Below are 15,356 nucleotides of genomic sequence, written 5' to 3'. Positions count from 1 at the left end.
AAATGCTCGTTGGATTTGTGTCTAGTCAGGGATTTCTCTATATATGTATCTATGTTATATGTATCTACCACACCATCCATATATGTACATATGAGCACATACATACATATAAAGGAGTTCATTTAACTTCTGACATTTCGTTTGATGCGTTTCCATGGATTGTGGCACCATCGAGCGAACCTCATAACATACATAAATATAAGTTCCACTTTCCAAACTCTGGGATGAAATTAATTAGGGGCTTGGAAGTATTATTTGAAAGCCTGCTAAATTTGCTTTTCATCAGCCGTCACACACAAATATTAATTTCACAACATTTCGGCCACATAGAGTTTCACACAATCTGAATTTACAGCAAACACTTTTGGTCATCCCATAGGGGAAAATGTCCGGATTCCGTGTATTGGACGAGGAGGATCGCCTGATGCTAATATCGTGGCTCAAGGAGCATAACATCGAACTGAATCATCGCACCAGGACCGAGCTACGCGATGCTTTCGCGGTGGCCAAGATCTGTAAGAGGATCCACCCCGACTTGGTTGACCTCCAGGTCTACACGCCCAGGTGCAGCATGACCCAAATGCTGAACAATTGGAAGATATTTAACGACAGGGTTCTCAAGAAACTGGACCTGAACCTGTCCCATTTGATGCTCAAGGAGCTGGCAGGTGGGGCAGCGTGTGCCATTGAATCAATCCTCTATAAACTGATGACCACCGAGTATGCCCTGAAACGAGGAGAGGGCAAGTTCAGTCTAGCCAAGAAACCGCTAGACAGACAGACCAAGAGTGATTCACTAAAAGGTATCTGAATCCCTGAATCCCATGGACACAACCTATGGGGCTACAGAAAATTATAACAATGGCAGTCATTGACAAAAGGTGCAAAATTTAAACCGCAGAGTAACCAGAGAATCGAGCTTAAATAAATAAGTAAGCAAATTATATTTGTTGTTCTTAAAACATTGCAAATTAATTTACATTTACAACCTTTTGAGGGCACAAAACCCATTGCTTCGCACCACAAATGGTTTGGTTTTCTTCTGATGAATTTATGAGACATTGTGTTGTTGAACAGCGGCATTCGGCAAATTGTTGGCCAACTTGATTAAAAAATATGTGTACGAAAGTGGCAGACCTCTCACTGGAAGGAGTGTGTGTGTGGTTTGGCAAGGTGGAATTAGGTTCGAGTTGGGCGGATGCGGAGTCGAGTCGAGTAAAGTCGAGTCGAGTCGGGTGTTGTGTCGAGCTTGTAATGAGGCAGGGCTAATTAATTTGTATAATGTGCTGACTGAGAGACGACGACTGATAAGTGGCCGTAAACACACAAAGGCATCGTAAACCATATGTCTGACCCCAACCCAACCATACCCCTCTCACTCTCACTCTCAGAGCCGGCGGCCAATCAATTAGAGGACCTAAACACTTGAGAGCCCCTCGATCTGGTGCTGGTGCTGGTGCCGGTGCTGGCGCGAAGAGTAAAACGTTTATAGTGCGTGTAATCAGCTCTTAACTATAATTTATAAAACTGCATTTCTTGCACCGTCCGCACCAGTCCGCGTCATGGGTCCGTGTGTTGTGTGCAGCTTAACGCTTTTGGACTCTTGGGGCTCTGGCAACGCATCGGCACGACGGAAGCAATAAACTTCTGTATAATTAAATAAAATAAAATTAAAAATGTTAATGAGCTCTGAAAGAGAGGGAGAGAATAGAACAGAACACCTCACTCATCTACTGTAATCATGGGTGAGTCGATGAGTTGGCTCTCGGTCTGGGTCTTGGGGGTCTGGAACGCACTGCCTCCTCCCGACAACGCCCCTGTCCGCCCTGCCCGCCCAGCACCATCGGCTTGTAAACAATTTAGCGTGTCTCTTCATATTATATCATTAAAATTAATACGAGTTTGGCGTGCCGCAAGTTATTCACTTTGGCCCCTTCAAAGTGCGTCTAAAAATGCTATTCACGTTACCTCTGCCATGCCCCAAACGAAACCTATGCGCCTCCTTCCCCTTCTGAAGCCTTTTCTCCCGCCTGTTCTTCTGGCGGTTAACTAATGAGACAGACTGTAGACTGTAACTAAACTGTTGAATGTGTCCGACAAGGCTCAGATTAACGCAGAAATTCATCGCAGCTAAATCGAAGAAGGTAATCGAAGAGATATTATTTTTTAACTAGAGTCTAAAAACCTATTTCCGATCTGAGTCGAATGATCAGAGATTACCAGATTGAGATGAAAGGAAGCTATAACGATAGCCACAACAGCAGTAACAGTCGATAGTTGCATTAGCAAATGCACACCGATATATGGATCACCCCACACCGATGGCAGCTGTAATACCACCTTGGTCGGTACCAGTATTTGTTGATACGAGTATGTACATACATGTAAATAATTCAAGTTCAAAAAAGAGTGCGGCAATCGCTGGAAGTTCTGCTTAATTACCTCCATGAATCCGCAATCTTGTAACATCCATTAATACAAAAGGCAACCCACATAAATAATATAATTACAATTTAAAGACGTTCAATCAGAAAAACATAATTTATAAACTGGCCCATGTTTTAGCTCAAAAATCTTGCAATCTCTGGTTGCAAAACCAGGCTTCAAAACTCTCCTCCTGTGCGATGAGAATCTCTTAAGCCGCCGCCTTGAGCCTGACAAGACTTTACTCTGGCGATGATCGCCATCCAGATCCAGTCAGCGCTTTCGATATGCAAATAAGATGTTGGGCCTCAGCTCCAGCTCCAACGCCGGCCACTGCCACTGCCTCCGATCGACTTCTGCCAGCTGGCGGGCATTGTTGTGTTGGCCTAACACGACACTGACAAATGTTAATCCATTAAGGCCCTGTCAATGGGCAAATCTGTCACAACAGCGAGTGGAGAGCGGAAGGCTTTGGAGGGCGAGCGACGAGTAGAGGGTATTAGTTGTGCGACCTTAGAGCACAACTTAATTGGTGCAAGGTGCATTGCTCTTCGCCGGCATGGGCCTGGGATTTACAGAGACAAATGCGAATGCTAAACTTGGCTAACAACAAATTGGCAATCAGGCCAGGCCGTTCGCTTTGCCCACTGGGCAGGTGTTGGACAACTTAATGCGAAGTCCAGCCGGCCAGAGCCAGGAGCAGAGTCTCTGTGCGGATGAGTATGTGGAGCCTGCGTAGAGCGCGTGCCGTGTAAAATGTTTTAAGTGCCTGCTCATTAATCGTAATCGTCTCTGGCTGTAACATATGCCGCTCCATCTCCTTCTGCCACGTCTGCTGACTTTTATGATACCCTGTACGAATACTTGTTATATTCCTCAAAAGGGTTATCTACGCATCTACCAGCGAGTATCCGCTGGTCGGGTACGGAATACCTTTGGCTGCGAATTGACAGGATCGGGTGAGCTCTCCTTCGAGCTTTACTCGTTTGTCTAATTGAGAACTGGATAAACACCAAACCAAGCGCCTGCCTGCCCGCCTGCCTGGATGTGGGGTTACTCAGGGGCCCAACGCCTCTTTGTCATTTGTCAGAGTTCGTTTTTAGGTGTAAATATGTTAATGAGTGTGAATAATTTCCTAGAATTTCGTGTGTGTGTGTGCACACACTCGCACACTACTCGATTTGCCGATAGTCGTTGGGTTGAGTTCTAGTCTTAATTGGAATTGCCAAGGCATACCGACGTATGACGTATGCCGACGATTAATTTCGCTCTGTGCGTAATCAAGTCAAAAATTTATTGAAGTTGCAATAAATGCGCCCAAGGCAGCGGCAGCGGCAGCGGTAGCGGTAGGGGCAGGGGAGCACCACAGAGGCAGGCAGCAGCCGCACCTCGCTGTTTGCGGCTGGGGCGGAGACGGAGGGTCTCATTAGAAAAGCTTCAAAAGCTTTCGCCTGCGTGCGTTTGATTGGAGGACGTAGACGCTGAAGTCTTCGATAAAGTCAGCCTCAAAGTCAGACCAGACATACGGCTGCTAAAGGTACACAGAGAGAAATTATCTCATTGAAATAATGCCCGTACATCAAAATACCATCGATACAATATAAATTTAATTTAATGCACTCAATGGATATTCAACATAATTTGTATGGAACTGGGCCACAAATACAAGACTATTCTAGCGATAAATTCACTTGATGACACCGTTGGCCATCTTGACCAGATCCAACAACGAGTGGGTGGAAGTGCCCATGTGGCCGGGCTGATCATTTTGGGAACCCTCCTGTACCACGTCCCACTGGGGACGTTGCGGCTTGTCTTGGGTCTCTCCTGGAGCGATGGATGGATCTTCGTCTGCATAGATGGTGGCCACTACTGAGCCGGCTCCTTCGATCAGCGCCATCACCAGACACCCAAAAATCGCACTACTTGCCATTTGCCGGATACCCTGGCGGGCGGCGAGTATGCCACCAGTTGCGGCGCCGCTCATAATCGTGTTCCAGGAGTCCTCCTGCTGTCTGTAGTGGACCAGCGTGCAGTCCACCGTGCTGAAGGTGGCACCCCAAACGGCAAAGCTGCCGGCGATCCCGGGGGTCCTTAGCTTCACCGAAACCAGTCCGTCACTGAACCGGCGACGCAGTCCCGCCGGGGCATCTCTGAATCCCTTCATATACTGGAACAGGGCCCCGCCAATGGTGCCCATCATGAAGGCACAGCCGGTATCTTCGACAATCCGTATGGGACAGGGCTGACGAATGTACTCCATTCTGTACGCAATCTCACTATGACTTTTTTCTGTTTGAATTTTTTTTTTCCCAATCGTCTAACGTGTGTGTTTTCGAATGGATCCTGGGGTCTATATGATTTTAAAGCTAGTGCTGCCTGTGACTTTTGATTCAAATCGGATAGGATCGAAGGGGAGTTGTGTATAAAAATAGGAAAGGTGTTTTCTTATAGCTATTGGGGAGTGCTTTGGTGCACATCATTTGTGATATATTTAAACTATATTAATTCTAGTCCTGATATGGAAATACACCTTAATACAAACAGGGGAATCAAATAAACCATTATATAACAATAAACAGCTGATCTAGTCGTTACCCTTACTCGTTACTTTACATTCAAGACCGAACGAGAAGAGAATGCCGAAATAAAAGTAAGAAATTTAAAATTTTTAATTTCTGATTTTATTTCCGCATTTTATTACGTGCAATAATACTTAAATATTTAATTAAAATATGTTGTAACATATTTATACATTTTCGCTGTTCAGTGCATAAGATGGTGGTTTTCAGTTCAGGTGGTCTCAGTCGATGTCATGGACCATTTAGAAGCTCTATTTCCATTTCCCACCCTTGGCTTGCGGTTTTCTCAGACTCGTATCATGCGACAGCCGGGTTCCATATGGGCTTTTGGGGCATGGAGAGGCAGAGCAGTTTCAAGTTTCACGCATGAATTGTAGCATAACTTTTGTTGTTCTTGTGCAGTCGAGAGTCAAGGGGAACCAAGTCGCGCTATAATATGCCGCCTTCTAAGTTTGGGGACCCCAGAGGGGAATACGCACACGATTTTCCCAGCCTTAAATTTAATTCTCAATCAATGATTAATATTGCTTGAGTGAAGAAGCAATTAAGGTATATCGAATGAAGTTTAAAGGCCTTATCGCCTCTGGAGCTCAACTATTCGAAGGACTTTTTCCGCATTCACATATTCTTGCAATCCCAAAGAATTCCTCTGGAGAAAAAAATAATAGTTTTGTGTGACCTGTTTTCAATTTGGAACACACATTTCGTACTGCTCGGGGTTCGGTATCGGGAGAGGCATGCCAAAGGGCTGGGGAAAAAACAAACTGAAACAAAGAAATGAAACCCTCAAAAGTCAAGGCTTATCTTTCCTGCTCTCTCTCCGTCTCTCTGTCTCCCTGTTACCTTTTCTCCCGCCTCTTACCTGGGTCAGTGAGGCATTGCCAATGGCCTGGGGGCTAGCAGTTAGCCTGGACTCCACTCCTTCTCCCACCTGCTGCCTGCTGCCTGCTGCATACCCAGGCCATACCCAGATTCTTCGGCCTTCCGTTCCCCCCTCCCCCAAGCCAGACATTAAATTTATTACTTAACAGAAACAAGGGCTACTCATGAGAGCCGAAACATTACATACCCTTACGGATACATACATAAGCCCAAATATTCTTGTAGAATTTTCAGAGAAGATTTGACCTGATTTTCTACATATAGCCACATCTTTAAAACTCTCTAAAATTCGTAGTGCCATCCTCTGTAAGGGCATCCAAAGTTGACCCAAAAAAAAAAGAAAAGAAAACCTTTCGGAAGGGTTCCGCAAAAAAGAAGTCGAAAAATTAAAGCAATTGCATGCTTTGCATAATTTCTGTAAACAAAGTGGTGCTGGTGGTGGCTCAAGATCCAAAGTGGTTTCTTCCAGCTGTCAGGGGCATTCGGTTGGATGGTGGGGTATTCGATGGTGGGGGGGTGGGGGGGGGTGGTGTCTTCTTAAGCTGCCAAGAAACGCGCGAAAATGCGAGTTAATCCATGGCCTGACTTTTGCCGCTTTGTTTTTAAGCTTCGCTGATTTGGATTTTCCCGCTCCCCATATCCCATATGCCATATGCCAGAGCATAGGCTATCGATTTACCAAATCGGAACACCGCTTCCCTCCCCTCCCTTCCCTTACGCCACCAGCTCTCCATGATACCCTCTCTCCCTTGACTCTGTCAGTTATTCAATTTTTTGCCATTTTATCGTTCAAACATGGAAAACCTTTTAAAATCAGAGAGAGAGAGAGAGAGAGCAGGGGGCTGTGGGCGTGTTTGAGAGAGAGAGGCTCACACATGGCCTGTCAGTGGGTGGGTGGCTGAATGGGCTCTGAGGCCTCTTATCAGTCGTTATCGAAAGGCTAGCCATGGGGACTCATTCGTAGACTGAAAGCCCATGCGAAACCGTGGCATAATCGCAAGCTGCCTCCTGCCACACACACACACACACACACACACAATTGAAATACATTGACAACTATAATTGGCTATAAAACATTTTGGAGGGCCCTTGACGGACATTTCAATAGACTGAGGGAACTGCTGCGGCATGCTGGGTACAAAGCCCACCGACAAGCGAAGCCAAACCGAAAGAAAATACTAGCCAGAGACAGATGAAGATGCAGATAGAGCGAGAAGGACACAGGAACAGAGGAAGAGAATGAAAACAGTGCTAGTAGTAGTTTTTGGGAGCTGGGAATATATTATAAGCAGGCTCTAATTTCCCCGAGTATTAGTCTAAATCCTATCCGTTCTGCATGTAAGCGAACGGCTCGGTTATAAGCGTCGGGAGTCATGCGGCAGCGCCCCTCGGTCGGGCTGCGTCTCTGCCTGGGATCAGCGCGTAACAGGCTTTGGGATATCCAAAGGTGCAGGATAGTTTTTACTAGTCTGAAAGAATCATTTGAAAGGAGCATTTGATGGCCTCATATCCTCCCAGAAATGCCTGCCAGTTGGATGTCCTCAATAGAGGTGAACCAATAGGTTCAGAAGGATTCGACCCCCCCATACCACGACCACCTATGTATCTACTGCCTTGTCCTGCTCTGTCAACCCTTTCCAGCTCCTCCCTCTCAATCCCTTTGATGCACGCGCCTTTTTTTTTGTTTAAACTTTTCAATTAAATGTTAATTATGTGAAATTGACATTGACCATTATGACAGGTTGCGGAACCGCTCCTGGCCCAGTCCCAGTCCCCATCTATGCCACTGACACTGCTTCAGCCCCTGTCTGTGCCTGTGCCTGTGTCTGCGTCTGTGCCCCTCCCCCGAGGAACTGCTCGGCCCGGACTCCGCCTTCTTGCCCCTCATGGACACTTGCAACTGCAAATTTAATTTAATTGCATTTCATACGCCCATTTGGCTGCCACTTTGTGGTGGTTCTTGTTGCCGGTGCCGTTGCCGTTGCCGTTGGTGTTGTCGGCGCAACACTTGACTTATTTAGGCAGAGAGAAGCCTCGAGAAAGACAAGGAGACAAGCCGCAGAGAAAGAGATAGACGGACGCAGAAAGAGCGAGAGAGATAGTAGGAGAGAAGCAGAGAAGGCCCCTGTTTGGTGCAAAATTTTAATTGCCTTGAAACTGGCAACTTGCAACGCGTTCGGCCCAAATTTGGGAGCAGGGGAGCTTGTTGCAAGCATTTTGCCGTTGCGCCTCGCTGAACAGAGAGAGAAAGATAGATAGATAGAAAGAGAGAGAGAAAGACAAAGCGAGAGAGCTGGTCAGAGAAGAACTAAGAAATAAAACGCAGATAAAAGAAAGCAGAAAAGGAATTAGAAGAAGATACTAAGAAGCACACAGGAAACAGGTGCAGAAAGGTTAAGTTGACCAGAAGAAAGAAGAAAAGAAAGCCGAAAAGGAACAAGTGGAATCTGAAGAAAGAATCTACAAAGAATTAATGATATTTTTGATCCTTTTTGGTAAAAATCTCCCAACAAATGGACATACATAATGAAATACTCGGGGGGAAGACCTCCCGCGCACTCGCTTCGCAGGTACGCCAACCCCAGGCTCACTCGCTTCGCTTGCTCCGGGCCACGACGACGACCCAAAACAGTTTTTTTTATAATAGAGAGATAATATATAGAAAATGAATGAGGAATACCTAAGTGAGAGGGAGATTCTTCACAGAGAAGACATCTCCCATTCAATCTCACTCTCCAGCCGAACCGGTGACGAAAGTTCAAGTTTATTATTTCTCGTAGGGCCATTCCTTGGGGTGTCATTCGAAGAGACATTCTGAGAGACAGTCGCAAACAGTAGCGGCACACGACGGACGCCCTTGACAATGATGGCAAACGAGCTCCCAATGGCTCCCAATAAGCCCAGAACTGAATTCAATCGCCATCCAAAAACCAAATCGCAGCTAAATTGCCCTGAAACGCATCTGAAACGATCTGAATCCGAATCGAATCGAATTGAAACTATAAAAGGGGCGACAATTTAGACGTGTTTCGCGTCACTTCCCTTTGGCCAATGACCAATTAAAGAGGAGTCCCTGGACTGCCTTCGGCACCGGCTCTGGCTCCGACTCCATCTGATCCCCCTTTTCAGCTCCTCCTCGAACGTATGTCCATTCCCATTTCCATTCCCATTCACATTCGCCTTCGCGTTCGCCTTCGCGTTTGGGGGCTCCTTTTCCTGCCCCCTCGTTCACATTTAAACCGATTGTCACTTGTTGCAATAAATTGAAATTGACCAACAGCGTGCGGCAACGTGCAACGTGCAACGTGCGACGCGTATCTTGTTGCAAGTGCTGGGGAATTCCGTTTCGGTTTCGGTTTCTGTTTCTTTTTTTGGGGCTTGGCTTGACAATAAATGTCAACACTTTGCGGCCGCTAATTTATTTGCGCGCTCGATGCGTTTCACCTCTCGCCATCAAAATGATTAAAGTGTTGTTGGCAGGGGCGAATGCCGAGGAGGAATCGACTGGGGAACCCGCTAGCACTACTGGAGACGTGAAAGAAAATCGCAGAAGGTTGCCAGAGATTAACATTGAGAGTTTCCATAGAATAAATGCTCCAAAAATATGCCCAATCATATGCAGACAGAACTTGATCAATACCTTATCGTTTGTGGGGATATTGGGTATGTATGGGTACTGTTTGCCTCTCAAGTATGTGCTGCTGCTGATTTGTTGAGCAACCAGCTACCATCTACAAAGCAGACTCACACACACACACACCGGCAGACAGACGGACACGCACTTGCACACATGTCCGGCATTATGGCCAAGAGCAGAGACCAAATACTTGAGCCAGGCCAAGTCCCTCCCCCTGTCTTCCTGCTCTGTGTCTGTGCCTGTGTCTGTGGCCTCTTCTACCTTTATGATGAAGGCCAAACAAGTTGAGGTAGGTTAATTTTATTGGCCAAATAAGTGGGTATCAAATTTAATGGCCAACAGCGCGGAGGCAGACAAAGACAGCGAAGAAAGAAGACAGAAACACAGAAAACACACGGAAAACACACACAAAACACAACACACACAAAAAATAGAAAAAAGAACGGGTCGGGAATGGGGTCGGGGTCGGGGTCGGGTCGGTCCGGGGAGGGTTAGGTGGAAGGGCCGCAGAGGGCGATGGGTTGTCAGTAGGTGGTGGTAGCAGGTTGGGGTAGGACGGGAACGGGTGCCAGTGCATAAAGCGTAAAAATGAGCCAAAATAAATAAGGAAAGCCGCAGACGGCAGGCCCTTGCAACTCCAAGAAGAAGACAGTGGAACAGTCGAAGTGGAAGTGGAAGTGGAAGACAAAGACGATGAAGCTGAAGCTGACGGCCCTTTGATTGATTGGCTGGCAGCGGAAGCGTGACGTCACAAACAGCCACCAGCAACAGCAGCAACATCAGCGGAGAACAAGGGAGGTCGGAATACATTTGAGTTTGAGACCAACATTAGACAAGATATTCAGATATTCACAAATGGCAGAGATCTTCTCTGAGTAAAGCAAAATATGATCGAAAACCAAAGAAATCAAAGAAGAGTTTAAGCAAATGGATTCGAATATTCGAAATGATCACAAAAATGAACCGATCATATCTTAGATGGTTCACATTTCATTCTCAAATCGAGATCTCGACCAAGAGTTTTCCAGTGGGCACACAAGATGCTTTTTATAAGAATACAAGCATTCATCGTGTATCAGATGTCATCCATCTATCTAATCGGCTCAGAACTTATCGATATTGGGCTCGAAGCGTCGCGACTCGGGCCCAAAAAATAGTCACATAAAAATGGAACTATTTCTTCTTAAAACCGCTATATTTAAAATAATCTATGTCTGCTATCGATGTAACCCAAAAGCAATGCATCTTGAACATGGATCGTACAATTTTCAAAAGATTCTGTGCACATGACCTGTGGAAAGGGGCAGCAAAAATTTGTGTGTGTTTAGGGGAATTACCCTAACCCACTTCCCACTTCCCAATCCTTCTATTACTCACGCTCTCACCCCCTCACCGATGCTGATTGCTGGCCAATTGGCTGTGGACTTGGCTCAATGTTGGTTTACTTTAGTTTAGTCGGAGTTTGCTTTGGTTCGGGGTTTCCTTCCTTCTTGCACTTCCACTAACAAGCCGCCGCACGAAATTCTTCCGCAATTTTCACATAACTCAGCGATGTGGATGGCCAGGGGGGAGGGGGATGAGGAGGGGGATGGGTAGGAGGCAGGGTTCACTCTCTGGCAGTGGGCAATTTTCACGCTGATTTCTCGCTGGGTTTGGTTCCTCTCTGCGTATCAGCATCGTGTGATCTTCCAGCCAGCACAGTCTGCACAGCCAGCCAGCCAGCCAGCCAGCCAGCCAGCCAGCCCCTCTCTGACGCATGATCACGTTGGGCTTACGCATCATTTAATGGGTTCGTGGAGCGGTGCAAGCGGTGCAAGCGGTGCCAGCTGAGCTGCAACTTGGAACTCCGAGTTGTTGATGGAAAATGCAACAACAGGCCATGATCGGAGAGGGCCAGGAGAAGGCACCCACCAACTGGGCATACGACTTTATCACTTGCCCACAAAATATCTTCAATTGGTTCCATTAAACTTAAGCTGCGATCCATGAGCACGTTTCTTGAGCCTCCTCCGCCGAGTAGATGTAGCAACAGAAGTAGGAGTACCTTCCTTCGTGCGTTGCCATCATCATCGTCATCGTCATCCACATGGCTACATGGCAACATGGCCCATGGTCGTGCCCAAAATTAACCTGACCAGGGCATGATCATGACGACGGAACGCAGAAAGAACGCGAACGCAGTCAGAGTCGCTGGCCCGAAGAGAGTCGAGTCGCTATAAATTCTATTGGCGTATCTATCTACACTATTTCTAATTTAGAACTGAGCCCCCCGCCCTCGCCCCCTTCCATACTTCCAGCACTGAAGCCTGCCTCCGCCACTGCATCTGGTGGTGGCATCTCTGCTACGAGTAGATCAGCGGAGAGCAGAGCTGCCTCTCAGAGCTGCCTCTCAGCTTACCATGTTCCATGAATGTTGGCCGAGAGTCGTCGCTTTGGCCAATTTAAGTTTAAGTGCTTTGGTAACAGTTTCGCGCTTTCGAAACTTGAGTCGTGATTTATTTTTCTTTGCCTGCACCTCCTCCTCCTGCTCCTGCTTCTCCTCCATCTCCATCTCGGAAAGAGGCTTCTCTTCTGGGGTTTCTGCGGTGAAGGAATTCCTTCGCCTATTCAACCCCCGCTCCACCTCTTTTCAAGTGCCGTTTTTCACGCCACAACACGCAATCGCTGAAGCTCAAGTAAATTAGGAAAATTGATCTAAATTTTCTTGGGAACCTTTCCCATTTCGGTTTGCTGTGCGGGGGATGGCCAAGGGGCAAGGGGTAAGGGGTACGGTACGGCTAGGGCCTGCCCTGTGCATCAGGCACATGTTGGGCTTAAGGTTTTCCTCAGGTTCAAAGTTGAACCCAAGGCAGATGAGAAGGGACATCCTTTGAGGCCTTCATCGACCAATTAAAATTCAATAAAAATTCAAGCAATTCCAACGAAAATGAGCTGAGCCTGGGCTTCCGAGAGCTTATCACCAAATTGAAAATCTCCAAATCGGGGGCATGACTAGAAGCAATCAGTACAAGTTCCATGTAAACAGTATCAGCATCGGGCCAAGGCCCGGGACCCCAGAGCAAAGCCCGCAAAGCCCGCAGAGAGGAGGAACGGCAACAAGTTGAAGTTAAAAATCTTTGCGCGGGTCAGCGACAAAGTCAAGTGCAAGTCCAAGTCGAAGAGTGGAGTCTCCTCCATTCTCTGCCTCCTCAGCGCAGTAGCCAGGCAGCAGCCGTAGCGGCAGCGTGGCATGCAACCGATGCCATTCCCCAGTCCTTGCCGCTCGTTCGGTCGTCACATAATCTGCTCCAAATCAAAATTGCTTATTAAACGTGGAGACCGAGAGAGCTTCGAGTGCAATGCCATGGCCGGGACGGTACAGGGTCTAGGCCTCGGTGTCGTCTCTACGAGGAGGCACTCCTATTCCTGTGTGTGTGTGTGCCTGAAGCCAACAATTGGTCATGGATAGGGCTGGGCGATGGAGCTTGACTCCTGGAACCAGTTCGCAGACATAGAAGAGTGGAAGTGGTGGAAGAAGTACCATATAAAGTCAGGAATCCCCAGGAATTTTTCAAATCACACTTTAAACTGTATTTAAGAGAACTCTACAATAAACTGGGAATATATGTATTTCGGGTTCGACTTTATACTTATATATACTTATATGTATAGATAGATACTCGTATATGGAATTACTTAAACTTCCGCATTTCCATTCAGCACTTGCACTGACCAAAACAGTTCTTAAATGGTGCCATATGCTAAGAACGAACTACAACCCAAGAACTTACGAGGGAACCGAACCGAATCGAACCAAACTCACATTTTACTCATCTCTAAACAGGGAGGCTGAGGCTGGGGCTGGGGCTGGGGCCTGGTGACTGCGTAGCTCCCAAAACGAATCTGTCGCCGCATCGGATATCGTGTATGCCTAGGCGGCGGAGGTACGAGTAAAATGGCAAAAAACGAACGAAAAGAAGAAAAATTGCTGCCGAATTCTGGGGCCAATGGAGGAAGCCATTGGACGGAGTTCGAGTCGATCACGATTGCCGTTCGAATCGGCAGAGGGAAGCCTCAATAAGCCAGGCCCCATATCTTGATAGGCATGGGATGCGGCGCTACAGGCCGAGCATTGATCGACGATGACGATGTCGATGACGATGAAGACGAGGACGCAGACGAGGACGATGGACAACGTGCAAAGCTGCCAATGAACCAAATCCAGCCTCTAGCTCGCCGTCTATACCTCTCTCTCTGTCTGTCCAGATTTATCTCAATTTCTACATTTGACCTGTGAACCACAATGGATTTTGTATATATTATAATTGCTGACCGTGCTACACAATCTCCAGCCCCGACTCTTCGACTCTTACTGTGGCTCTGACTCTGGGTCTCTGTGGTCAAGAGTCGATGGAGAGATTGTGCGGTGCCCACTGTAGTGCCTCGGAAGCGAACTGAATTCGATGCGATGCGCTGCCTTCGACTGCCATATCACTGCCAATGCATCGGGATTTTCGCTTCGCATTTCTGCTCTCTGCTTTTGCCTGTGTCCAGGCCTTTCCAAGAAGCTGGTTCTGGCTCTGGCTCTTGCTCTGGCTCTGGATATAGCTCTGCTTAACCTGGCCTGAAAGCTGAACACTTTTTTGTGGACTTGTCGCATTAGCACCAGGCCTGCAACGGGATTAGGCGAGATGGCGATTGCATTTATGCGGCCTCAGCCTCGGGCTTAGAGCCCTTGAACGATCCACCGATTGGAGTGCCGATCGATCGGTGAACATGAAAGAGCTGAAAGCTGAAATGAGTTTGTGCAAAATAGGTGTCGAGTGCCAGTGCCAGGCAATTGGCCATCAATGATCGAAGCGATTAATAGCGAATATATTGCTAATTACTGATCGCACTCAATCGCTTACTGATCATTTTTCGATGATTTTGTATGTTGAATCCGAAAGTTTTGGGTTTTCTTTTTGTATTGATAATCGCTGGATCATTCATTACTAGCAGCTTTATCACAGAACTCTGATAATTAACTATATTAATTTAATTTAGTACAAATCTTCTCCATCTGATCTCTAGTACCCTATTACCTTCTCCAAGCCAAGCACAGAACTAACACCATTACTCTTCAATTTATTTTTTATTTGACGATCCTCAACCGAGTGCTAAACTTTGACACCATCTCGACTTCCAGCCACAGCCCACATAGCAAGCGTAATGCAAGGCTTGCCGAAGTGGCCTATGGTTCGAGCTAGAGATGGCTGTCCATTCAGTCAGAGGGAGGGTGAAGCACGCCCCACTTCAACGCCTTCATGTCCTTCTCACAGTTCCGACAGGCCAGTCCAACGCCGAATCCTGCTCCCATCCAGACCGGCCAACGACGACGCCGCAAGAACCACAGGGAGACGCCGGCACCAATCACCATGCCCCCAGCTGCCTTAACAATAACATCGCACACGCAACGACCAAGGCTTTCACGATTACTATCGTCGGAGCAGGAAGAAGACATCTTTCTCTCTCGCTTTTTGTTGTATTTTCTCTAATTGTTTCGATCTAAACGTTTGAAATTGTAGAGCAGAAAGTGAATTTGGATAGAAATATGGTTCAACAAAAACCTCATGGGATACTAGAGATTTTGATTCAGTTTCAACTTATATACCCCCAGGTATTGGTGCTACGCATTGGTGCAGTTTTCCCACTTAACCTCGCAACTCGGCATAATCGATCACGATCGATTTCTGCCAAAATAGATTATAATCGATACATAGATAGGCTAACCAGCCTCCGCTTCCCCCTGGACACAATCTTGTGCAATCTTATCGATCTATATGGGCATTGAACATGCGAGCAGTCGCAGT

The 15,356-nt window shown here is 47.0% G+C and overlaps 3 protein-coding genes across 3 annotated transcripts; 1 reads left to right on the top strand and 2 right to left on the bottom strand.

Moving 5' to 3' along the window:
* Positions 1–342: 342 nt before the first annotated feature.
* On the top strand, positions 343–1,058 carry LOC6599143 (sperm flagellar protein 1). The gene is made up of 2 exons (XM_002024341.2): positions 343–932; positions 998–1,058. Exon 1 carries the CDS (start codon positions 386–388, stop codon positions 809–811), a length of 426 nt encoding a protein of 141 aa, XP_002024377.1. The 5' UTR covers positions 343–385; the 3' UTR covers positions 812–932; positions 998–1,058.
* A 2,960-nt stretch (positions 1,059–4,018) lies between these two features.
* LOC6599142 (probable mitochondrial import inner membrane translocase subunit Tim17 3) lies at positions 4,019–4,741 on the bottom strand. Its single transcript, XM_002024340.2, has one exon. It carries the CDS (start codon positions 4,685–4,687, stop codon positions 4,112–4,114), a length of 576 nt encoding a protein of 191 aa, XP_002024376.1. The 5' UTR covers positions 4,688–4,741; the 3' UTR covers positions 4,019–4,111.
* A 9,988-nt stretch (positions 4,742–14,729) lies between these two features.
* On the bottom strand, positions 14,730–15,020 carry LOC6599140 (MICOS complex subunit Mic10). Its single transcript, XM_002024338.2, has one exon. It carries the CDS (start codon positions 15,005–15,007, stop codon positions 14,768–14,770), a length of 240 nt encoding a protein of 79 aa, XP_002024374.1. The 5' UTR covers positions 15,008–15,020; the 3' UTR covers positions 14,730–14,767.
* Positions 15,021–15,356: the final 336 nt, after the last annotated feature.

The sequence above is a fragment of the Drosophila persimilis genome, unplaced genomic scaffold, assembly GCF_003286085.1.
Source record: "Drosophila persimilis strain 14011-0111.01,24,50 unplaced genomic scaffold, DperRS2 tig00000735-arrow-arrow-pilon, whole genome shotgun sequence".
Classification (NCBI taxonomy): Eukaryota; Metazoa; Arthropoda; class Insecta; order Diptera; family Drosophilidae; genus Drosophila; species Drosophila persimilis.
This window is presented reverse-complemented; position numbering and strand designations above follow the sequence as displayed.